This window comes from Sceloporus occidentalis, unplaced genomic scaffold (assembly GCF_023333645.1).
Source record: "Sceloporus occidentalis isolate IW3139 unplaced genomic scaffold, rSceOcc1.0.p SCAF_45, whole genome shotgun sequence".
NCBI classification, from domain to species: domain Eukaryota; kingdom Metazoa; phylum Chordata; class Lepidosauria; order Squamata; family Phrynosomatidae; genus Sceloporus; species Sceloporus occidentalis.
The window spans coordinates 171539-196819 of record NW_028317025.1 but is presented as its reverse complement, the minus strand read 5'-3'; the positions used below and the strand labels follow the sequence as shown (position 1 = coordinate 196819).

The 25281-nt window shown below is 40.8% G+C and overlaps 1 protein-coding gene across 1 annotated transcript; it reads left to right on the top strand.

The window, feature by feature from the left end:
* Window positions 1-8069: 8069 nt before the first annotated feature.
* On the top strand, window positions 8070-24954 carry LOC149289400 (calcium and integrin-binding family member 3-like). Its single transcript, XM_089490498.1, has 5 exons — window positions 8070-8347; window positions 18222-18333; window positions 19178-19325; window positions 23905-24100; window positions 24933-24954. The coding sequence occupies exons 1-5, from the start codon at window positions 8070-8072 to the stop codon at window positions 24952-24954; spliced, it is 756 nt and encodes a 251-aa protein (XP_089346624.1).
* The last annotated feature ends 327 nt before the right edge of the window (window positions 24955-25281 follow it).

Sequence of the window (25281 nt, the reverse complement as noted above, 5' to 3'; positions counted from 1 at the left end):
CATTCCCCTCTGGGTCTTTAAAAAGGGTCACTTTTTTCCCACTGGCTTCTTCACTCTTTCGGTTTGGCCTTCGTCAGATTGATTTTTACAGTTCTACAAAGCATAATCAGTCACATAAATGGCTAGTGTAAGTTTTTAAGATACCACAAATGAACATTAATACCTTTCGTTATTTTTTAAAAACAGGATTGTACCTTCTTTACAAGAAAAGAAATACTCAGGTAAGTTAATATATTGTTTTTAAATACACACAAACTATGGAAACTAGTGCAGATATTAACATTTTTGAACCTAAAATATGATAATGTTCCATTATAAGCTGGTGTCACGCTTGCATTACATAACAATACTTCTATTTATAGAGAGACAACATATTCTGTAGCTGTAGTTACAATCAGAGCCGGCCTTAAGTGTTCTGGCGCCCTGTGCGGACTACTCCTCTGGTGCCCCCCCATCCCATCCCATTCTCACTGCCCCCCCTCTGCCCCTTCTCACTGCCCCCCCTCTGCCCCTTCTCACTGCCTCCTCCCTCTGCCCCTTCTCACTGCCCCTTCTCCCTGCCCCCTCCCTCTGCCCCTTCTCCCTATACTTACTTACCTTGTTGCCGGAGTCCTGCGGTGGGAGCGGGAGGCGTCCGTCTTCCCGATCTGCCGCGGTGCGCGCTTCACAGCTGAGTGCCGGAATAATTCCGGCATTGAGCATGAAACGCTGGCACGGCGACAGAGTCACGGAGAGTGAGGGGCGCCGAGCGGTCGCTGAAAACTTCACGAGCGACCACTCGGCGCCTGGCCTGTCCGGGACTTAAATTGAAACATCGTTTTTTTTGGTTTGTTTTAACTTTATTTAACATCCTCCATGTTAAATAAAGTTAAAACAACTTTATTTAATATGGAGGATGTTAAATAAAGTAAAAAAAAATCAAAACAAAAAAAACGATGTTTTAATTTAAGTCCCGGGCAGGCGCCCCTGTTGCCATGGCGCCCTGTGCGGCCGCACAGGTCGCACACCCCTAAGGCCGGCCCAGGTTACAATGGGGGGGGCAGTAAAAATTAACATCATTAGAACTGGCAATAAGATTAACACATGTTTAGACATACTGATACAGAAGAAGATTGTGAACTTACATTATATTACAGGTTGAGGAGGAACACTACAGAAGGAGAGGCACTGCTTCCCTGATGATGATAATTAGATTCTAGCGTGGTCATGTAGATAGCTCAGTGGTGTGGAGATCTCAAAAGGTAGGATAAGTAGAGGAGAATCAGGGTAGTCTCAGTCTATCTTCATATGAAGTTCACATTGGCTACAGTTGCTTATTCAGTAGCATAGTGACAATCTTGAGAAGAGTCTTTGCTCACTGAGCAGAGTATAGATGGGGCCCCTAGCAATGCGGGAGGAGGTCAATCAGAAGGGAGCCAGGCACATAGCTGGATGACAGTTAAAACAAATTTGCCCATTTAAGTGAGCATGTTGGGCAGGCAGAGTCAGAGGTAGGATTTCTGGAAAAAGCTGTTCTCCCTAACAGCCGGGAAAGCAGCTTATCCAGTGTACAGGGGATACAGAAAGAAGGGAAGCCCAGGCAGGTTGTGGTGGTAAGGGATTCTATAATTAAGAGAACAGACAGGGTAATCACGGCAAACGAATGGTTTGCTGTCTCCTGGATGCCCAGGTTTGGCATGTTGCAGACGGAGTGGATAGATTATTGGGAGGGGCTGGTGAGGATCCAGCTGTCTTGGTGCACATCTGCACCAATGACATAATAAGAGGAAGATGGAGAGTCCTAAAAGGTAATTTTAGGTAAGATTAAAAAATCTCCAAGATAGTATTCTCTGAGATACTACCTGTGCCATGAACTACCCCAGAAAGACAGCAGGATATTAGGCAGGTAAATGCATGGCTGAAGTCTTGGTGGAAGAAGGAGGGCGTTGGGTTTTTAGAGCACTGGGCTGATTTTGCTTTGGGGTACAATCTGTATAGTCGTAATGGATTGCACCTGAATCCAACATGGTCTAATGTGCTCGGGGAGAGAATGGCTAGATGGTTGGAGGATATTTTAAACTAGGAATGAGGGGGGGTGAATAACTACTGGGTGGTTAGTTTGTACAGATAATAGGGAGACAAAACAAGGACAAAAAGCGCTTTTAGCTTCTAACCTAACACAAGTTGGTGAGGAGAACATAGAGTCAGTTTGGGTTACATTACAATTTGGTAATTGTAAAAGTACAGTCACTCTTGTAGGTGTGATGTACAGACCTCCCGGACAAGTAGAAGAGCTACATAATCTACTAATTGAGGAAATAGCTAAAATGACAGTGAATGTGAAAGTTATAATCATGGATGACTTTTATCTTCTTGATGTGAACTGGTAAACCAAAGTAGCTGGTTGTGCCCAGAGTGCAGATCTACTAAACTCCCTACTGTGATTATCTTTAGTAGTCGAGAAGCCAACTGGTAACAATGCCATATTAGATTTAGTGTTCATAAATGGGGATTTGTTAACAGATATTTCTGTAGGTGAAAGTTTGGGATCTAGTGATCATCTGTGTGTCTGTGTGGTTTAATATACGAACAGTGACACCTCACAAAAACAAACATTTTAGATTTTAGAAAAGCTGACTTTTCTAAAATGAGAATATGTGTAAAGGAGTCACTATCAGACTGGTTCCATTTAAATGGAGTCCAGGAGAATAGGAGTATTTAAAAGTTGAATTATTGAAGATAACAGAAAATTCTTAGGCTGGTCAGTAAGAGCAAAAGATTAAAGAAACCACTGTGCTACTCCGCAGAAGTGGCCTAAATCATTAAAAAAAAGAAGTTAGCCTTCTAACCAAAGTGAGGAAGATAGACAGATCTGTAAGTTTAGGCAGAAAGAAGCAAAATTATAAGTTATAAGAGCTGCCAAATCACACGCAGAAGAGAGAATTGCCCTGTCAGTAAAAAAGGGAGATAAAACATTTTGTAGATCTTGGTGGTCTTAGAGCTTGGTGGTGTACTAGCAAAACCCTTAACGTATTTATTTAACAAATCATTGTTAACGGGAGTCATCCCAGAGGAGTTGAAATTAGCGAATGTTGTGCCCATTCACAAAAAGGCTATAGGGAGGAGTCAGGCAACTACAGGCCAGTAAGTCTTGTCTCTGGGGAAATTAATGGTAACTATGTTAAAGGATGGGATTGTTGAGCATCTGAAGTCACATGGGTTTCAAGATCAAAAACAATATCATGCCAAACGAATCTTATTTCTTTCTTTCTTTCATATATATATATATATATATATATATATATATATATACTAAAAAGTCATATTCATAGGCATTTATCAAATTTGATAACACAACTTATGTGGATAGTGAATTCCACATCTATATTGTTCTCATTGTAAAGAACCTCCTTTGCTCCTTTGAAGGGAAATGTATTTCTTCAAGTCTGCATGGGTGACCTCTTGTTCTTTGCATAGTCCTATTAATAAACAGGTCACCAGAGAGCGTCTGGTATTGTGCTCTTATTTTTTTTTTTAACTATGGCATATCCCCAAAGTGTTTGGCGCAACAAAGTGTCAGGAAATGCAAGCAGGATGCTGCGTTATATAGCTTGGGGCATTAAGGGTCAGACCTTATCTAGAGTATTGTGTACAGTTCTGGAGACATTTTGGAGTGAATAAAATGACTCAAAGGATGAATTGCTTGCTGGATAAAAGTTATCGTTTTGAGTACTATATTATCATACGTCCCTGTTTTAAGCGGGACACTTATCCCAACATAGTAGCAAACATAAGTGGCAAATCTAAACATAACCATAACAGTCAGTGATAAATTTTGATTTCTGAACATTTGTTTCAGGCAAAATTTGAAGTTCAGGGGGAGGTCCCTGACACCTTCTGGATTCACATTTCAATATAAAAATTAAAAAAAGGTTCCCCCAGAGTAAGGTTGGTCAAAGAGGTCCAGCAGAAGTAACAAGACACTAGGCCTGGGCAGGCAGACACTGGCAGATGATAGGAACATGCAGCCCTGTGGAGCAGGACTAGATTTCCCCAATATTACAGTTTTTTTTTAAAAAAAAGGTTGATCTAGAGTAAGGACTGTCAAAGAGATGCTGCAGCAGTAGTAGTAGTAGTAGTGCACTGGGCCTGGGAAAGCAGACACTGGCACATGATAGGCACATGCAGCCCTGTGGAGCAAAATTACATTTCCCCAATATTGTTTTTAAAATAATTAAAAAAAAAGGTTCCTCCAGAGTAAGGACTGTCAAAGAGGTGTAGCAGGGGAAGTAGTTGTAGAGCACTGGGACTGGACAGGCAGACACTTGCACATCATAGGCACATGCAGCCCTGTGGAGCAAGACTAGATTTCCTCAATATCATAGATTTTTTTATAAAAAAAAACAAACGAAAACCCCTATCCCCTAGAGTAAGGACAGTCAAAGAGGTGAAATAGATATAGTAGAGTAGATCTTATCAGGTTGTTTGGGGGTTAATAGGCCACAGTGGGGGCATGCGCAATTCTGTTTTTCAACTTGGAATTTTGACATGTTGAAGACTCTGCCCCATGTCCTATTTTGGACATCTTTGAAGCTATAAACTTATTTCATTAAACCATATATGTTTGAAAGCTAAACAATTCTGGGTATTTCAAATACTGGTAATATAACCCTTTCAAGTCACTTATTCTACAATCAGCAATATCTCCTGAGTACAGTGATACCCCCATGCATGGGTTTGTCTGACTAAAAGGCCACATTTGTGATGTGTGCATTTTTCAAATTGGAATTTTGACATGTTGAAAATTCTGCCCACATTTTCTATTTGAGAGGTCTTTGAAGCCGGTTAGCTCAATTTATCCCATCAAATCATATATTTTTGAAAACTAGACACCCCAGGGTATTTTATACACAATGTACTTCATGTATAAATTTACCGCTCCTGGTCACTGTTCAAACAACACCTTTGCGAAGTGTACATTTTTGGGGAATATGGACCTCTAGTCAGTCTGTGCCCATGTCTTATTTTTGGGATATCTTTGAACCCAGGAAATTCAATTCTCACTGACAGTCGGGGAAGGTCTGCGCGATGGACGCAGACAACCCCCGCTGCTAACCGCACCTCCTTCCGGCTGCAGCGGAAGTTGTCTACGCGAATCGCGTAGACGTCTACCCGCTGCCCGGACAACACACCGGGGAGTCAGAACCACCCATAAGTTGGTGGGGGGCATAAGACAGGAGGATCCAGGTCCCCTGCAGCGCTGCGGGGGATCTGGATCTTAGTCTATTTGAGGTCTAATTATAAGACGAGGGGTATTTTTCAGAGCATTAGCTCTGAAAAAAACCTTGTCTTATAATCGAGCAAATACGGTATATATATATATTAATATTGTTATTGATTTTTTTGTACAGTTTTGGTGTGTTACTTACTTTTATTAATAGTGTTGTGATATTTTTTTAAAAGGGGGGTCATTTTCGGTTTTCGGCCAAGTGAATCCTCAATGCTGGGGCAAAGTGTGAGACTGAGTGCTGGGGCAAAGTGTGAGTGTAGGGCAAAGTGCTGGGGGAAAGTGTGGGTGCAGGGCAAGGTGCTGGGGCAAAGTGTGAGTGTAGGGCAAAAAATATCCTGGCTCCTAACTTTTTTAGCTAGCTCTTAGATTCAAATCAAATTTGTCAAGCCCTGGTTTAAGCATTGGGGACCAAGATGGCACAGGTAGCGTGTTTATGGGGCAAAGATGGCGTACGCTCGGCTGTTTGGGGACGATGTTGACTCATGCTGAACTGTTTGGGGACAAAAATGTCACGTCCTGTGTGTGTAATGTAGGTGCTGATCAGGTTCTATGTGGCCAATGTGGATGCCAGGGCTGGCTTTGGGGTGTGCAATGTGTGATCTATGCCTGTAATTTAGGGGGTTTTATCTATACCTTATCTTATACCATATCTATATGTGAATTGCAATTGATCTATACCTGCAAAGCTGGGTTTTCGCATTTTTCTGTTATTCTTTATATGCTATGCTATGTTTCCATACATTATTTATGTTTACCTGCAAATACAGGATTTGTATGTCTTCAGTTGATTAATACCTGGAGTGCTGTTACCTTGTGTTGTTTATTTGATCTACACCTTCAGTGCTCAGTTTACATGTGATTTCTAGTTGATCTATGCCTGCAATGCTGGGTTTGTGTGTTCTGTTGATCTATACCTGCAATGCTATGTTTCCATACATTATTTATGTATACCTGCAAATACAGGTTTTTTTATGTCTTATTCAGTTGCACATACTGTTTCCATGTGTTGTTTATTTGATCTATACCTGAACTACTGGTAGTAAGTAAAAGAGAGGTGTGGTTTAGTGGATGAGGGGACAAAGGGACTCTGGGGATGATTACAGGGCAGAGGACCTCTCAATATCACGGTGCAGTCAGAAGGAGGGAAGACTGCACTGACTCTCACAGTCTTCTCCTGATCTGCAGTCAGTGTAGCAAATATTTTTTTTTTTGGTGTGGTAGCTGAGGGAGTGATTGCATGCTAGGGAGCGTGGAGCGGGGCCCAAAGAAATGCTTGGGTAGGGTCCAATTTTTTCACTATAAAATATATTGGCAACAGGGTCTAATCTTTATATATATATTGGCAGTAGGGGCAAATATTTATATACAAAAATAAAGTGAATGACGGCGCTTCTGATAAATATTTTGATATATAAAGTGAGTATAAATAGCTGCCAGCACTTAACACTTAACCCCTACGTGACAATAAAACAAACAAAAGAGAGTGCAGCGCTCCGTTTGTAATAACTCTATATTAATAGTGTTATGCAATACTTGAACATATCCGTCCTTACAAAATAACACCCACGGAAGTTGTATACGCGTATTGCGTAGATGTCCCCCGCCGGCCTCGCAAGACACCCGGGAGTCAGCTCCGGTAAGTCGGGGGGCAGAGGAGGACAGTGGCAGCATATCTCGGGGGGCAGAGGAGGACAGTGGCAGCATATCTCGGGGGGCAGAGGAGGACAGTGGCAGCATATCTCGGGGGGGAGGGACGGACAGTGGTAGCATATCTCGGGGAGGGAGGACAGTGACAGCATATCTCGGGGGGGGGCAGAGTGGCAGCATGTTTTTTTGGTGCTTTTTTAAAGAAAAAAAAAAAAAAAGCACCAAACTTTTAGGGTGCGGCCTATATACGGGGGCGGCCTATATCCGAGCCAATACGGTATATATATTGGCAGCAGGGGCTAATATTTATATATATATTGGCAGCAGGGTCTAATATTTATATATATCAGAAGCGGCGCTAATATGTATATATATATCGGAAGCAAGGGCTAATATTTATATATATTATCAGCATTGTGTAATATTAATATATTTCGACAGCAGGGCATAATATTTGTATATATCAGCAGCAGGGTCTAATATTTGTATATATCGGCAGCAGGGTGTAATATTAATATGTATCGGCAGCAGGGTCTAATATGCATATATATTAGCAGTAGTGTCTAATATTTATATATATATCGGCAGCAGGGTATAATATTAGTATATATTGGCGACAGGGTCTAATATTAAAGAATGAAAAATAACTGCCAGTTCAGTTATTTTGAAATCATATTCCAATCAAGGTCTTTACTTTAAAGAGATAAGTACATATTATGTAGTTAAAAATGGATGTCTAACGCATATATGTATGTATATATGAGTGTATATGTAGCTTTTATAATTGCCCCCTACTTTGGTCCCTGTCTCCCCATGTGCCCCCCCTATGAAAGCTGGAGATGCCACTGACACCCGCCCCTGCTTACCTCACACCACTTCAGCAGCTTTCTGTCCAGCTGCTCACACACTGTGCGAGCCGCCTTGGTTTCTTTGAGGGGTCACGTGACTGTTCATGTTCAAATCCACTAAATAATAACATTGGAAATATATATATATATATTTCTGGCACCAGATATGTAGTCATTCTGAGTTTTATTAAAAAGTTTACTCTAAAAACTCTGAAAATCACCATTCATTTTTAAGCAAGTTACATAGTGTCAATGTGTTTTTTAAAATAAAATTTAGCAATAATAAGAAAACGTGCATAGAAGACATGGAGGGGAGGCTGGAACCCATGAGTGCTCCCCTCGAACTTACTGCTTCAAAGGACCAAATATTGAAGCTTCCAACAGAACCTACAATAGTCAACTACAGAGCGGAGCCCGAACTCATGGTTGTCAAGGGACACCGAACCGGGTTGAGGAACAACCATAATGAAACAATTACAAACCAGGGATTTCAGCAGCGAGACATGGAACACATTGAGGAAGGTCCAGGGCATAGACCACAGGGTTCACCTGTCAGAGGATATGGAAAGGCTGCACATAACAGGTAGCCAGTTTCTGGGAGAGGACTTAGTGGTGGAGATTTCTGGGGGACAATCAGGCCGTCTCCCCAACCTCATAGGAGGGTGCGAGTAGGCTTTTACAATTGGCCTGGAGCTCCTAACATAGTTGTAAGCCTTGTAGTGCCTCTTGGACCTAAACCCATGTGTAACAGATCTGCTGGAGATGATCCTTCAGAGCCGGAATCCCCTAGGAGGTGAAATTACCGGGAATCACAGAGGACTGATAGGCCGAGGAGAAGGAGAGTTGGATACCTAGTTGCGCACAGAAGGCCTTTCAGAATCTCAAGACAAACTGGCTATTCCACTTGGAAATTATGATTTTTAGGAACCCCGTGTAGCCGATAGACCTCTTTGATAAAGACCGTAGCCAACTCTTTAGCACATGGGAGCTTTTTTGAATGGTATACAGTGGATCATTTTAGAAAACCGGTCGACAACCATGAGGATGACTGTGTTATCGTTGGACTGTAGGAGGTCCACTATAAAGTCCATGGGAAGGTGTGACCATGGCCTCTCACCATTGAGTATAGGTTGGATATGGCCTACTGGAACGTGATGGGGTGATTTAGTCTGACCGGACAGGCAATGACAAAGGCAGCAATATCTTTGTTAAGTCCTGGCCACCAGAAGAGACGGGAAAGTGACCAGAGAAGTTTGTTCTTCCCGCGATGCTCTGCTGACTTAGTATTATTACAAAACAACACCCTGAGGGAGTTTCAGCAGGTGCATCTACTTTAGCGGCCCGTAAAATATCCCCGAGGGGAGATTATAATGCTGGTACATATGGTGGCCAGTACATGGTCTGGAGGAATAATCGGATTAGGAGGACTCTCCTCCTTAGCGCTCGAGAGCTGTCTACACAGGTTATCAGCCCAGACATTATTTGTCCCCAGCAGGGGGACAAGGCAGGAATCAGGAGCCAGGAGGGATGTCAGAGAAAGTCACTGTCATGATTAACTCATATAATATAGTGGATGCATGGAAGGGTAACCCAGCAGAGGTGGTTAGTTTCTTTGTTTAAGCATTCAATGAGTTAATCTGAGGTTGATTTAATGTGTTTCTTTGTGCATGCCCTCTGTATCTGTTCTGGCTAGAGGTGTCATCTTCCCAAAGGAACCCTGTGGTGATTCATGGCCTAACAGATAAGGATCCTTAGTTATAGGAATTCCATTCCTATCTTAAGTGGAGGGGTTTTCCATCACCTTTACCCCACCATAACTTATTGGCACATCAAAGATGGGAGCCAATTCTTGGGGAAGGTGTCATATAATCGGTCATGTGGTCAGAGGGGTGTTTTCTTGAAAAAGAGTCTGATTTAGGGACAATGCAGCGACCTCAAAGCAGAACTCCACGATATTCTGTGATCAGAACAACATCATAAGAATCCATCTGGACTTAAGGAGTTCCCACAGGCCTACTTATTGGAGAAACTCGTGAGTGAGGGTCCTGTGTTTAAGTCCCATTGTTTTTAAGAACTGTTTGCTCTTTTATTTTGTATGTCTTGTTTTTTGTAATTCTGGCACTGTGTAATCTTTGTCTTTTTGTTATTAAAATATTCAAAATCCAAGTCTGTCTTTGGGCTCTAGTATTGATATCCACGAACCCTAAGAGATGATAACATGTTACCGTATTGTTATTAAGTTCTACAGGATATATATATATATGTTGTTTGCCCGGTGTGAGTTGATATATATATAGAGATAAATGTTCTAATTCGGATTTCTCACGAATCCGGTATCAAAATCGTGAGTGGTGGCAGACTACCTGGGGGGATACAGGCAGCATTTGGGGGTTAATTTGGTGTAATTTATGCCTTGTTAAGGGGTGAAGTTAGTAAATCCAGAGGCCTGGTGCTATTAACCCCTTCATGCCCACGCCCTCCACACAGTCACGGCTTGGCAAGCAGTCCTGACCGTGACAGCCACGTCATGCACAGGTAATCAGGAACACAGGAGAATGCATTTGCAGCCAAAAACAATACAAGAGCAAGTAGGAAATGGGCATAGCTGCTTAAATAGCCAGGAAGGGGTTGGCTGATAAGAATCAGGTGAGTAACTGTGGTAACAGAGGAGTAAGATTTGTTAAACATCTGCTGAGTCAGTCAGACACAAAGCAGTTCAGCCAAACTGTGTCAATTACTTTTTATTAATCCATAATTTCACAAACATTTACCTGGGAACTTTTAGGCTCCAGCTACCAAGAGCCATTGTGACGTCAGCAGTAGTGATGTCCGGATCATGAACGAATCGTTCATTTGATCCGGTTCTTTTTAGTGATCCGGATGAGTCGGTTCACTAGACTGAACGATTCGTTTGTAACGGTTCAGTCTGTGAATCATGCATCTGTAACCTGATCCTAGAGCTGTGAGTCATCTGCAGAGCACTCAGACACAGACTCTGGGGTCAGGTTACAGCTCATTAATTCACACAGGAACGATGACTCTTAGAGTCAGAGAGTCGTTCAAAGAGTCGAATGATCCGAAGAGTCGAATGATCCGAAGAGTCGAATGATCCGAAGAGTCGAATGATCCGAAGAGTCGAATGATTCGAATCTTACAGGGATCCGGATCTTACAAGGATCCGAATCTTACAGAGATTCGAATCATTCAGAGAATATCACTGATACCATACTTTTATAAATAAATACATTAATAATGTTCACACTGCCCCCAGGATTTAGATTCCCCTGAGTTTGCCCCCCCTTTACCTATAACTGCACCTACAGTTAACTTTATTAAATTAATTAAATTAACCCTCAGTCATCAGCATAAAATTAACCCTTATACCCCATCAACCATTACTGCCCCTGAAATTAACCGTAAAGATCCCATTAACCATAACGGCCCCTGAAATTAACCCTAAAGACCCCATTAACCATAACGGCCCCAGAAATTAACCCTAAATACTCCATTAACCATAACTGCCCCTAAATTAATTGCATGTACTCCAGATAAATTACCTAATAAATTGGTATGGTTGATGGGGTCTTTAGTGTTAATTTGGGGGCAGTTATGCTTAATGGGGTGTTTAGGGATAATTTAGGGGCAGTTATGCTTAATGGGGTCTTTAGTGTTAATTTAGGGGCAGTTATGCTTAATGAGGTGTTTAGGGTTAATTTGGGGGCAGTTATGCTTAATGGGTCTTTAGTGTTAATTTAGGGGCAGTTATGCTTAATGAGGTGTTTAGGGTTAATTTGGGGGTAGTTATGCTTAATGGGGTCTTTAGTGTTAATTTAGGGGCAGTTATGCTTAATGAGGTGTTTAGGGTTAATTTGGGGGCAGTTATGCTTAATGGGGTCTTTAGTGTTAATTTAGGGGCATTTATGCTTAATGAGGTGTTTAGGGTTAATTTGGGGGCAGTTATGGTTAATGGGGTGTTAAGGGTTAATTTTAGGGGCAGTCATGGTTGATGGGGTGTTAAGGGTTAATTTTAGGGGCAGACATGGTTGATGGGGTGTTTAGGGTTAATTTAATGGTGAGGGTTAATTTAATTAATTTAATAAAGTTAACTTAAGGTGCAGTTGCAGGTAAAGGGGAATGTAAATCCTGGGGGCAGTGATTATTAATGTATTATTTATAACAGTATGGTGACATTCTCTGAATGATTAGAATGCCAATGAAGGCAGAGAGTCGTTCAAAGATCCGGATCTTACAATGATCCGGATCTTACAATGATCCGGATCTTACAGTGATCCGGATCTTACAGTGATCCGGATCACTGTAAGATTCGGATCCCTGTAAGATCCGAATTTTTGAACGACTCTCTGCCTTCATTGACATCACTGGAGGCAGGGGGGAGGATTCATAATGAAAGGGGCGGGGCCAATCGTTAGTGTGCCTGCACGGAGTTACTGGAAAACAGTAACTCCGTGCAGACACACTGAGTGATCCGAAGATCCGGATCATGAATCGGATCATTTCAGTGAACGAATCGAAATGATCCGATTCACTTTAATGATCCGAACTTCCCATCACTAGTCAGCAGGATCACCCACTGTAATGTTTCCCACTGACTTTGGTGGGTGTTACCGATGACGTTAGTGGGTGGGACCTTTAGAGAGCTGAGCATAAACAAATGGCCACAAACCTCAATGAACCGAAGCCAGGGCCGGATTAACGTAGGGGCTGATGGAGCTGCTGCTGAAAATAGGCCCAGTCAGGGCTGGACTGACTGGGCCTATGCATGGCTGATGCATGGCTGAATGAGGGAATTAATGAGTATCTGTGAAGGAGTATATGAATGAGTGAATTAATATTTGTGAATTAATTAATGAATATGTGTGTGATAGCATGGATGTGTAAGTGGGGGCACGGCACAGTGAGGCTGTTTGGGGGCCAAGATGCCACAGGGAGGCTGCAGGGGGCAATATGCAAGGGTCTGGGGGCATTAATTCACAAGGGGTGCTGGCTGGGGCATCACATTCAATACTGAAGGGGGGGCTGTCTGGTGGGATAAATACACAATGTGAGGCTGTTTGGTGGGATAAATATACAATGTGGGGCTGGCTGGGGGCATAAATACACAATAGGGGGCTCACTGGAGTGCAAATATACATGTGGGGGTGGTGGCATCAATGTGGGGCAGCTGGGACCATCACATAAACATACCTGGGAACTTCTGTGCTCTGGCTACCCGGAGCCTTCCCGGGTGGTCCCGTGACGTCAGTGGGCGGTCCCACTGACGTTGGTGGGCGTTCCCACTGAGATCGGTGGGCGGTCCCACTGATGTTAATGGAAGTTCCCATTCCACAAAAGACATAAGCAGTGTGGAAAAAAAATAAGAAACAATTATTGTTAGCTTAGCCCGTCCGGATGCAGGTGTCAGTGTAGCAGAGCCTGTTTTGGTGTGTTTGTGTGTTGGCATGACAGTGTAAGGACACTGGGTGCCGGATCAGGTAGGAGTCTCAATGTGCTCCACTTCAGCCTTAGTCCTTCTCTTGGGAGCCATCTCTAGGTGTTCTGAGAACTAACAGGAAATAAACTTGGGGTGACAAGCTTGGTACACATGGATTCTGTCTGTCAGCACCAGGCCCATGATGCTCTTAATCCGGCCCCGGACACATGTAATATGTTATGTGTTGTTATTCATTTGAGGTTGTATTTACTTATTTTTTAGAACAGATGATTGTTAAGGAACAGATGATTGTTACTATGTCCTGATATGTAAAACCATTGAATTCAAAGAGAATGTAGTTTCTTTTTCACACGACTGTATATCCTAATTTTCTTGTGATATTAAAATGTTAACACGTGTGCCAAAGATCTATGCAAGGGTCACTATTAAATTTGATTTTGATTGATTTATCTCCACCATTTAATCCAGCTCATTATTCAGCTTTTCTTGGTCTCTCTATTAACCGTCTCAGCCCTCTACAATCCACCATGAATGCTGCTGCCAGATTATCTTCATCTCCCATTGCTTTATTAACGTCTCTCCCCTCTGTCACTTTCTTCACTGGCTGCCTGTGCTCTTCAGGATTCATTTCAAAATCCTGACTCTTACTTTCAAAGCCCTTCACAGTGGTTCCCCTTCCTACATCACCTCACTCACCTCTAAATACACTCCTAACCGGTCTCTCTGCTCTTCCAATGATCTCCTACTAGCCTGTCCTCTGATTTCTAGCTCTCATGGCACTTAAAAGATTTCTCTAGGGCTGCCCCTATCCTCTGGAATGCCCTCCCCCGGCCTATCCGTCTCTCCTGCCCCCTTATTCCTTTAGCTCACCTCTCCTAGTCCCTATTCTGGAATATTTACACTAGTGTGGTTGGTCCATCCCTTGCAATGTCATTTTTACATTTTACCTATTTTGTAATACACCCTAAATCCCTCTAGATTGTAAACTCATTAGAACTCCTCACCTGTTGTCTCTGTAATTCAAACTGTTATGTTACATACTACTTGTTATGTCCTGTCTACCCATTGTACAGAGCTACGGAATTTGATGGCGCTATATAAACAATAAAAATAAGTGCTCTGAAAAATACCCCTCGTCTTATATTCAAGGTCCCCTTATAATCAGACCTCAAATAGATGTCTAGATCCTCCTCTCTGGCACCCAGTGAACGTCTGCGCCGTCCCACTGCTGCCGCCACTTCTGCCGGGGCTTCTATGACGGAGCGCCGGCAAGACATAATCTTTCGGTGCTCCACCATAGAAGCCCCGGCGGAAGTAACGGCCAGCAGCAGTGGAGGTTGTCTACACGCATTGTGCAGACGTTCTGGGGGCAGAGTGGCAAATAGGGGGGCAGAGTGGCATATCAGGGAGGCAAAGTGGCATATAGGGGTGTATAAGGCATATCTGAGGGGCAGAATGAATTTTTTCTCAATCGTAGTTTTTATTAAATATAAAAAAAAATTACATTTGAATTACCGTATTTGCTCGATTATAAGACAAGGTTTTTTTCAGAGCAACTGCTCTGAAAAATGCCCCTCGTCTTATAATCGAGGTCGTCTTCTAAACAGACCTCAAAAAAATGTCCGCTGGGGCCAGGCTGCTTACCAGTGCTTTGGTCGCGAGCAGCGTCTCTTCTAGCAGCAGGAGAACAGGAAAGTAGCAGAGTGTCACATAATTCTGCCTCCCCCTCCTTCCTCTGGGGGCGGGGCCAGAGAAGTTGCTCGCACAGCCGGGCCCCTGCAGAAGTCTTCGAGTGAGAGATCTGCAGTTCAGGTAAGGGGGTGGGGGAGGGTTTTTGTGATTAATGTGTGAAGTATGTGTGATTAATGGAATGAATGAATATTTAAATGTTTGTGAATGAGTGTGTGTGTGATAGCATGGATGTGTAAGGGGGGTGGTGGTGGTAGCATGGCATAGGGAGGCTGTACTCACACTCCTATCATCCCCAGGTTCCAGCATGTACTGGCTGCATTGGCTTGATAGGAGTGTGATTGCTGTTAGCAGTTATATATATATATACCTCCAGAAATGCCTTTTAACCCCCTATATGCCACTCTGCCCCATGATATGCCTTTTAACCCCCTATATGCCACTCTGGCATATAGGGGGTTAAAAGGCATATCATGGGGCAGAGTGGCATATAGGAGGGTATAAGACATTTCTGGAGGCAGAGTGGCATATAGAGGGTTAAAAGGCACATCATGGGGCAGAGTGGCAAATAGGGGGTATAAGGCATTTCTTGGGGCAGAGTGGCAACCCTGGGGGCAGATGTGCATAACTGGGGGGAAAGGTTGGCAAATAAAATGAAATAATAATATATATATTTTTCTCAATCATAGCTTTTATTAAATATGAAAAAATTGTTTACATGAATTAACATTTACTGGTAAAACTTTTTTTCCTATAGGGTAGTCTTATATTCAGGCTTTTTGTTTTTTTCCTAAATTAATATTTAGATTTTGGGGGGTCGTCTTATAATCGAGCAAATACAGTAATATTTACTAGTAAAACTTCTATCCTATAGGGTAGTCTTATATTCAAGCTTTTTCTTATTTTTCTAAGTTAATATTCAAATTTTGGGGGGTCATCTTATCGAGCAAATACGGTATATATTGCCTGGCTATGAGGAGTAAATTGTGGCAGCATTAAGATTTTCCTTCCAAGAACCTTAACTAGAAATAAATTGGATATAGTGGTAGTTCACTTTTTCTGATATTAGTGAAAAAACTAAAATAAAGAAAAACCATGCACATGTAAGATGCATCCACTGCTAAATATGCTTTTTTCTTCTAAGAGGATGCTCTGCAGCCATGGTTTTTAAGGCATGGATTATATGAAACATTATACTCTACCACACATGGTAGATATGGATGAAAGTTGACTCCGGATCACTGAGGTCAGTCTTCGGGCACTAGTAGCATCCCTTTGTTGTAGCACAAAACAACATCTTGTCGTGTAGAAGCAAACCCACGAAGGCCAGAATGACACTGGTAAAACAAACAGGCACTTGCCATCCTGTTAATATTTTCTGTTGTACATTTAGTTTTTAAAAGTTATTAACACTTCAAACTCTATGTTCAGTATTTTTTAGAATCAATACAGATCAAGGCTACATGCTATATATTAAATGTATTTTGTGGATTAAACATTTTTACATTTTTTGATGTATTTGTAAATCATGTCGTGAAAACTAAAGTTAATTAAAACTTCATAATACTGTGTATACCTTTAATCTAGAACATTTACCAGTATATCATCTTAATATGAGTTAAATATTTTTTTTAATAATGGTTGGTTTTAGTAGTGAACATTATTAGTATTTGTTGGGTGTACATTCATTTCTAACTTTGTATACATACATGTATGTATGTGTATATACTATAAATGTATGCATATAATTTAACACGTAGCCCGATGGGATTCCTTATTTTAGTATTATATAATATATGTATGTAACTATTATTACCATGAAGGGCAAGCATATAGTACTGTTATATTAGTGGGTTTAAACCCCTTGACGATAATTGACATTCCAGGCATGTCACAGAATTACACATGCCTAGCATGTCATGAGGTTAAGTAGGTCGAGAAAGCGATCAAAGATTGCATTCTTCTCCCAAATGGTGTTGCTGTAATGCCTCAATGTCGAGACATTCAGCAACACCGAAAAGTACAGCAAGGGTCCTCTCCCAAGAGCATCAACATGCTCCATATTAAATATGCTTTAACATAAGTTAGGAGGCGATCAATGATCCTTTAAACGTAGCTTAAACATTGTTGGTGAAATGCGTATTGATGCATTCAGCGACACTGAAAACCCAACAACAGGGCGCACTCTGACCGCACCAGCGAACGGTAATGCAATGTTTCACTGGGCGTTCATCTGTGTTAAATTTCAGTAGTGAAGTCTCAATATAGATGGTTATATAATTATTCTCCCATCAGACCTTTTCAGTGTGTATGTTCACAGTAACATTACATACAGTCTTTATCCATTATTCCTGGCTCTATTTTTTCATGTCTTTCTTAAAGGGCCACTACATTTTAAACATAGTGTTGGCTATATCCAACAACCGATCATGTGACCTGTACCCATTTCCTCTTAACATAATATTACAGCTCAATAATGATCTCTATTTCTGCAAACCTTTTACATGTGGGTTTATTGGGGGATTGCTAGACAACATTCCTGTTGAGATATTTCATATAAGAACCTATTGCAGGACAAATCCCAAGAAGCCTTGGCTAAATATTTCCATGGCTCCTAAAAAGCCAATTTATGTTCATGTCTCCTAAATTATTAGTCAATAACATTTGTTGTAGAGAATGCTATTTCAAATAAAGAAACATAAACATAAACTCCAACGATCTTTACTCTAAAACTGATCTGACTTCATTTATGTCTGTTAAAAGGTATAGAAGTGTGAGAGATAGAGATCAAAGTAAATGCCAACTGTAGAAAGAAACAGTTGGGTATATAATTAAATGGCAGATAAGAGCTATTTTATTTTTTCACATTAAGGAGTGGACTCTGGCCAAAATTAGCTCAAGGTGGCCATATGTACCCAATCTCTCACATTTACCTCAAAGGACCTTTTAGCATCTTCATTTATTTTAAAATGATCTAGATTGTAAGCTTGCGAGCAGGGCTCTCTCCACCAAATGTATCGGTTTGTCTTAGTCTGTCAATTCTTGTCTTGTCATATCCCTTGAATTTATGTATTGTATTAAGCGCTGCGTAAACTGTTGGCACTATATAAATAAAGGATAATAATAATAATAATAATAATAATGATCTCTTTTCCCCTACCCTCATCCATCTAAACTCTTATCCCAGTTTAACTTTTGTCCTCTTTGAATTTTTCTTTATATCTTCTTTCTTACCTTTCCTGTCTCAGCTGCAATCCTCTTCCACCATGTCTTTAAACATATACCCCATTATTTATTGAACTTTCCCAAATTGAAGGCTTTTCCACAGATATCGTGACCTGGCACCACAGCTTGTTCCAGATGACTACACCAATAAACCAGATGTGAGGATTCCCTATGAGCTTATTGGAAGCATGCCAGAACTCAAGGTGAAGCAATAGCCACAAAGGTTGCCAGATGTCACTATGATCCTCTGCTTGTTTAATTATTCATTGTGTGCTAATTGGCAGGACTCAGGAAGATAATTGAAGGCTAACATAATACACACTAATGTCAAAAGTCTTTCTTTAAGTCACTGTATCTTCTGTTACTTGTTTTGCACTTATCTGCACCTTCTCTCACCTATTGCTCTTACAGTGAACCCAGTGTCACGTGGGTTATTTCCTCAGGATTCATGGTGGCAAATAAAGAATGCACATTTATTAATGGAATAGAATGTAAAATACCAGTATGGTATAATATAATTGGAAGTATTTAAGTATTTATTTTAAATTTAGTTACCTTTAAACTAATGTATAAGATACGTTAAAAACAGGGATGAAATATGTATTTAAAAAAAGGGTTGCTTGGTGAGGTCTGTCTCTAAAAGTTACATAATGCAAGGTTCCCCACTTGCTCACACCTAATGTCTGATCCGCACTGGGTTGCGCACATAGACAGTGAAGTCAGTCATTTGCAATCTTTGCTTGGTTGTCCTTAAGGTATGTGGTTAGCAACGTGGTGTGACCCTACTAAAATTAGTACTTCACACTACCTCTAGATGGACAATACACAAGAGGTTAGCTTCTTGTACCCTTATTTTCATATAATATATGCATTATTATATTACGCATTATGTATCATCATATGCATAAACTTCCCCATGTTGTAAAATACCAGACTAGTGGTTCATTTATGTTTGCAAAAACTCTAGATACTCAAATACTGCAATATTTCCAAGCTTTAGTGAACCATAGCATGATATAAACATAACATTACTGACTTGTTCTGCAGGATAATCCTTTCCGCCAGCGAATTGCAGAAGTTTTCTCAGAAGATGGGGAAGGAAATATGACATTGGATGATTTCTTAGATATGTTTTCAGTGCTTAGTGAAATGGCTCCCAGGGACCTAAAAGCTTATTATGCTTTTAAAATATATGGTAAGAGATTCATTTTTATGTGTATTTGTATACAATTGTATATACCCGAGGCAGATAATGTATTGCATTTTTAAAAATGAAGATCATAAGGTTATGATAATGTAAAAATAAAAGAATACTAAAACATACTTTAATAATTTCTTGTCTTAAAAACTTTTGCCATTTTAATCAATTTTGCATACCTGTGTGAGACTACTATACCATACATTTTACATAGTCCAGCTAATATAATTTCTCCTTTCCAGCCATTGATAATGTACCTCCCAAGAGTTCACCTTTAGGAGGGACAGCCCTCTTTGGGACTAAAATCCCTCTTCCATTTGTTTCGTAAAGTGATAACAAAACCAGATAATAATTAGAATGCATACCAGGCAGACATTTCTTTTAACCTTATGGCCTATTTTAGTTAATGCAGTTGCCCATTATGTGAATCCATTTTGCAGTGCTGCAGAATATGTTGGTGTTTTATAAATCAAGAAATAATAATTGATTGTAAAAGTACATGTTTTCTGAATAAAATATAATGCATTATATTCTACAGATGGATAGATATACAGTACATTAGCAAAGACAATATATATATATATATATACACTCCTATAAATATACACTCATTGGCCACTTTATTAGGTACAACGGTTAAATTGCTTGTTAACACAAATAGGTAATCAGCCAATCACATGGCAGCAACTCAATGCATTTAGGCATGTAGACGTGGTCAAGACAACTTACTGAAGTTCAAACCGAGCATCAGAATGGGGAAGAAATTGGATTTAAGTGACGTTGAACGTGGCTTGGTTGTTGGTGCCAGATGGGCTGGTCTAAGTATTTCAGAAACTGCTGATCTACTGGGACTTTCACACACAACCATCTCTGGGATTTATAGAGAATGGTCTGAAAAAGAGAAAATACCCAGTGAGTGGCAGGTGAGTGGACGAAAATGCCATGTTGATGTCAAAGGTCAGAGGAGAATGGGCAGACTGATGATAGAAAGGCAACAGTAACCCAAACTACCACTCGTTACAACCAAGGTACGCAGAATACCATCTCTGAACGCACAACACGTCGAACCTTGAAACAGATGGGCTACAGCAGCAAAAGATGACACCAAGTGCCACTCCTATCAGAAAAGAATAGGGAACAGAGGCTTACCAAAATTGGACAATGGAAGATTGGAAGAAAGTTGCCTAGTCTGATGAGTCTCGATTCCAGCTGCGACATTCAGATGACAGGGTCGGACTTTGGTGTAAACAACATGGAAGCATGGATCCATCTTGCCTTGAATCAACGGTTCAGGCTGGTGGTGGTTGTGTAATGGTGTGGGGGACATTTTCTTGGCACACTTTGGGCCTCTTAGTACCAATTGAGAATCGGTTAAATGCAACAGCCTACCTGAGTATTGTTGCTGACCATGTCCATCCCTTTATGACCACAGTTTACCCATCTTCTGATGGCTACTTCCAGAAGGATGACGCACCATGTCACAAAGCTCACATCATTTCAAACTGGTTTCTTGAGCATGACAATGAGTTCACTGTACTCCAAAGGCCTTCACAGTCGACAGGAGATTTCCATCATGGATGTGTAGCCGACAAATCTGCAGCAACTGCGTGATGCCATCATGTCCATATGGACCAAAATCTCTCAGGAATGTTTCCAGCACCTTGTACAAAGTATGCCATGAAGAATGAATGCAGTTATGAAGGCAAAAGGGGGTCCAACCCGGTACTAGCAATTCTGTCTTTGTGCTCTAAATTTGCACTCCTAGCTTCCGGGCATAGCCGTAGTTATCACATTACAATTTCTTATCATTTGGAAGTGCTATTTTTATGTGTTATTATATAGTTTGAGCAGTTCAGGGGGTTACCGAAGCCTCCCTAGGTATTTTCAAAACCTTAAATAGAACTTGGTGGTGGCAGCAAATAAAGTTTGGGAGTCATGAACCGTAACAGGTTTGGGGTTTAGCTGTAGCTGCTCTGGGCCCTGTGGAGAGAGCGGCAAGTGAGCCATAGACAAAGAAGCGGTTTCATGGGTCACCTGGGGAGGCTGTAGGGGTCTGCCACCAATTGCCTCAACAGCAAGCAGAGCAGTATGAAGCTGCAATGGAATAGATTGCTTGTGGGCAAAGCTGCTATCGATAAAGAGACCCACTGCCCCAGAGTGCCTCTGTAATGATGGAAATCTTGCCCCAAGAGAGCCCCACCAAGATTAGCAATTTATCCTAATGGATAGCTGGGGACACCGAGGTCTGTGCCCCATGGGACCTTAGTTTCAGGTATTTCCCGGATGTGTGGGGCTAGTTCGCAGCAGGTGCAATTTCCTACAATACATCAACACCAATGACATTTCCTTGAGCTGGAGATCTATATTGAGAACCATGGCATCAAAACCTATTTCAAACAGGTAGATGTCAAAGGCTACATCACTCTGAACAGCTGCCTTTATTCGCCTTGGCTCTTGAACATGCCCATTGCATGGACATTAAAGAATTCCAATCCCAAGCACAACATCTGAAGTCTAGGTTCATAGAAAAGGGCTACGCCAACCACCTCCTGGAAAAATAAATTAGCAATGTCCAAGATGAAGATAGAGCACCTTTACTAACCTACAAAAACAAAGCATCATCCCCATCCCATTTTTCCGCTTTCTTTGATTTTAACACCAACAAGTAAGAAGGGTGATCTCTCAGCACTCTGCTACAAGACCCCATTTTGAGACCATTACTTCCGCTCATACCCAGAGTCACCTTTAGGTAGAAAACTGACCTCTGATCACAATAGTTTGAAGAAAACCACTAAAAAAGGATCACTTCCTATTATTTTGCACGTGCAGCCTAAAATATGTAAGGCGAACAACCAGAGAACTAAGGATCAGAGTGGGTGAGCATATTGGCAATATCAGAAGGGGCTATCTCAAACACAGTCTATCCAAACACTTCCTGAACATTACAATAAGAATCCAAACATCTATATTTTAAGCCTATTTGTAAGGTCACAAACAATTGGGGGGAGGAGACCATACAAAATCACTAAGACAGAAAGAAATGTCTTGTTTTTTTGAGCCAAAGACATTGGCACCCCAAGGGTTAAATAAGGACTTTGAGTGGCACCATTTTATATGAAGACACCTCCACCCTCTCCATTGCATCTCCCCTCTTTTTCCCTTCCCCCACTCTATTATACTCTGATGTGGTTTGGGGGCTTCACTAGCATTCTACCCCCCCATGGCTTTTGGGCCTCTGTTAGAAACAAAAAAATACTACTACCCAAAATGTAACCAATATAATGTGTATTACCTATCACCATATAGTCATTACTGTCCAAGTTATACGCATAAATTAATAAGCTTGTCTTTTCTGATCTGGGTAAAACACCAAAACATCTGTTGCCTGTTTTAATTTATCTACATTAAATGTACTGTTATTTTGTAAACCTATGTCTATTTTTGAATGATCAACACCGCAACATAATTTTATTTGATTCCTCCTGACTTATATCCTCCTACCAGCTCACATAAGCATACAGACCAGGACTGTAGGAAGGGTGATGCGAGAGAGGCACTCGCCTCGGGCGCAGCTGCAAGGGCGATCAGCAGCTGCAGCCTGCAGGTGTGGTTGGGGAGATCACGCATCCCCTTGACCAGCCCAACATTGAGGTAGAAAGTGTGCTCCCTGTCACTGTGCATTACAAAATGCATTTTTAAAAACTATATAAAGACCTGCACAAACTGCTGCTTTTGGGTCCACATACTGCTATACAATACATCATACCTCAGCTGCATGTGTATTCTCATGTAAAGAAGACTGGAAGTGTGAGGACCTGGGGAGCTCTCCTTTTTACCATCAACTATCTCCCCCTCTCTGGTCTCACTGCTATCGTCAGAACCTCTTGTAGGATCTACACATAAGCTCAACATTCCCTGCAGCTGAAGGCCTCGTCAGGTAAAACCTTCAGTGGACTTTTTGGAAAATTCAGATAAGGAAGCAGAGGCATGAATGACGCATGCAGGGTGTCATTAAGGACATTGTGGGCATAGTGGGTCAATTATATGCTACATGTGGCCAACATGAATAACGAAATGAGCTGAACCTCTTTCAAGGATGGCAGATAAATGTTTGAGACAAACACTCCATTTTTCAGTACATTTTCTGTTTTTTCTTTCATTTAAATTGGCCTCCATTGTACTTTTATTTTGTATTTTTTTTATTTGTTAAATACTGGTCCACAGTGCCGTGAATACATATTTGTATAGGCCAGTTTAGATTTAATGGGTGATGGACTGAAATGTGTTGCAGACTTTACAGTCACTCGGATATATAGCAAAGCCCATTAAATGCAATTACTCTTTATGTGTTTCTATGGCCATGTTTTTTAGCAGCTCGGTCTGGATTTAGCAGAAGCATTGATGCATCATTGAATAGAAAACTGTAGAGTTTTCAGTCATACAATATTTTTTTTCATTTAACAGAGCTCATTGAATCAAGGTCATAATGTCAGTCGTTTCCATAGAATAATACATGTTATACAAATCAATAACAAGATTTTAACTTTGAATTTCTTTATATACATATTTTTTTCAGATTTCAATAATGATGATTACATATGTAAATCAGATTTAGAGAAGACACTAAACAAACTTACTCGGAACGAGCTAACACAAGAAGAAGTGTGTCTAGTTTGTGACAAGGTGATTGATGAGGCTGATGTAGACAATGATGGAAAACTGTCATTGGAAGACTTCCAGCACATGATTGTCAGAGCTCCAGATTTTCTCAGGTGATTACAATCAAATTACATAGCTATTAAAAGGACAGTATCCTGAGATCAGTGGTGTTTCGGGTGGTGCTTTGTCTTTGAGGACTACTTTTAACATGCATCTAACACCATTGATAGATCATGGGCCATCTTGTACCACAGAGTACACTAGCAACTGCAATCAGAGCACACACACTTGACACAACTCAGCAGAAGCCACACCACCATTGTTCCCGAATGTGGCCAGTATTATTATTGTAACATCCTTGGAATGTCCTTGGGGCCCTATTTTAACGTTTTTTAAATGTTATACATAGGTGTCAATATATGCAAAATATACAAATAAACAGAAATATGGGGCAGAAAATGACTGGAACAGACAAACTGAGTGTAGTACAACTGGGAGATGTGGGAAATGAAAAATGAAATTGCCATGTTCTTGTCATGTGACACGAAAGTAGTTTGTGTAAAAGATACATTTCTATGTTCGTTTCATGTGATTTAAAAATGTTTGTTCCTTCAGAATTTTTCCAGACCAGCAATAAGCCAGTAAGGGGGTTATCCAAGAGAGCAAGGTCTAGATAGACCCTCTGTTAACTCTTTTCATATCTTACAACAGCTTGATCTACTATGTACCAGTGGGGAAATGTCTCCTCCGGTATAAAACACCTAGGACTTACTATTATGTCCTTGTGGTCATTTGGGCTACCTAATATATAATTGTGCGTCCTAAGGTCTGATACGGGTTAACATACTAGAAAAAGCACATAATATTTTATCCAACCACCTTTAAAGCATGTAGTCACTAATTAAAATGTGGCACTGACCTTTTTTTTCTCCTTTTATCAAACAGCACTTTCCATATCCGGATTTAACCATTTCGTGTCTAAAGAGCTTCATCTGGGGTATCACATTATCCAAGTAAATCAAAGTTTCAGTAGAATGCACATAACCTGTGACCATGCAACAAAACCCATTTGTTTGTGTATATTGTACAATATGCCTACGATTTATTCCAATAGATTTTCTTTCATATTACTTTGTGATGTTATTCCTGAAATAAATATTCCATAGAGTAAAATGATAGCATGACTTCTTATGCCTAGAGTGATTTTATTACATATAACCAGAATGTAGTAAGATACATTTTCGTAAGAGAAATGAACCATGCTTAAGTAAAACAATTTGACATCAACTAGAGT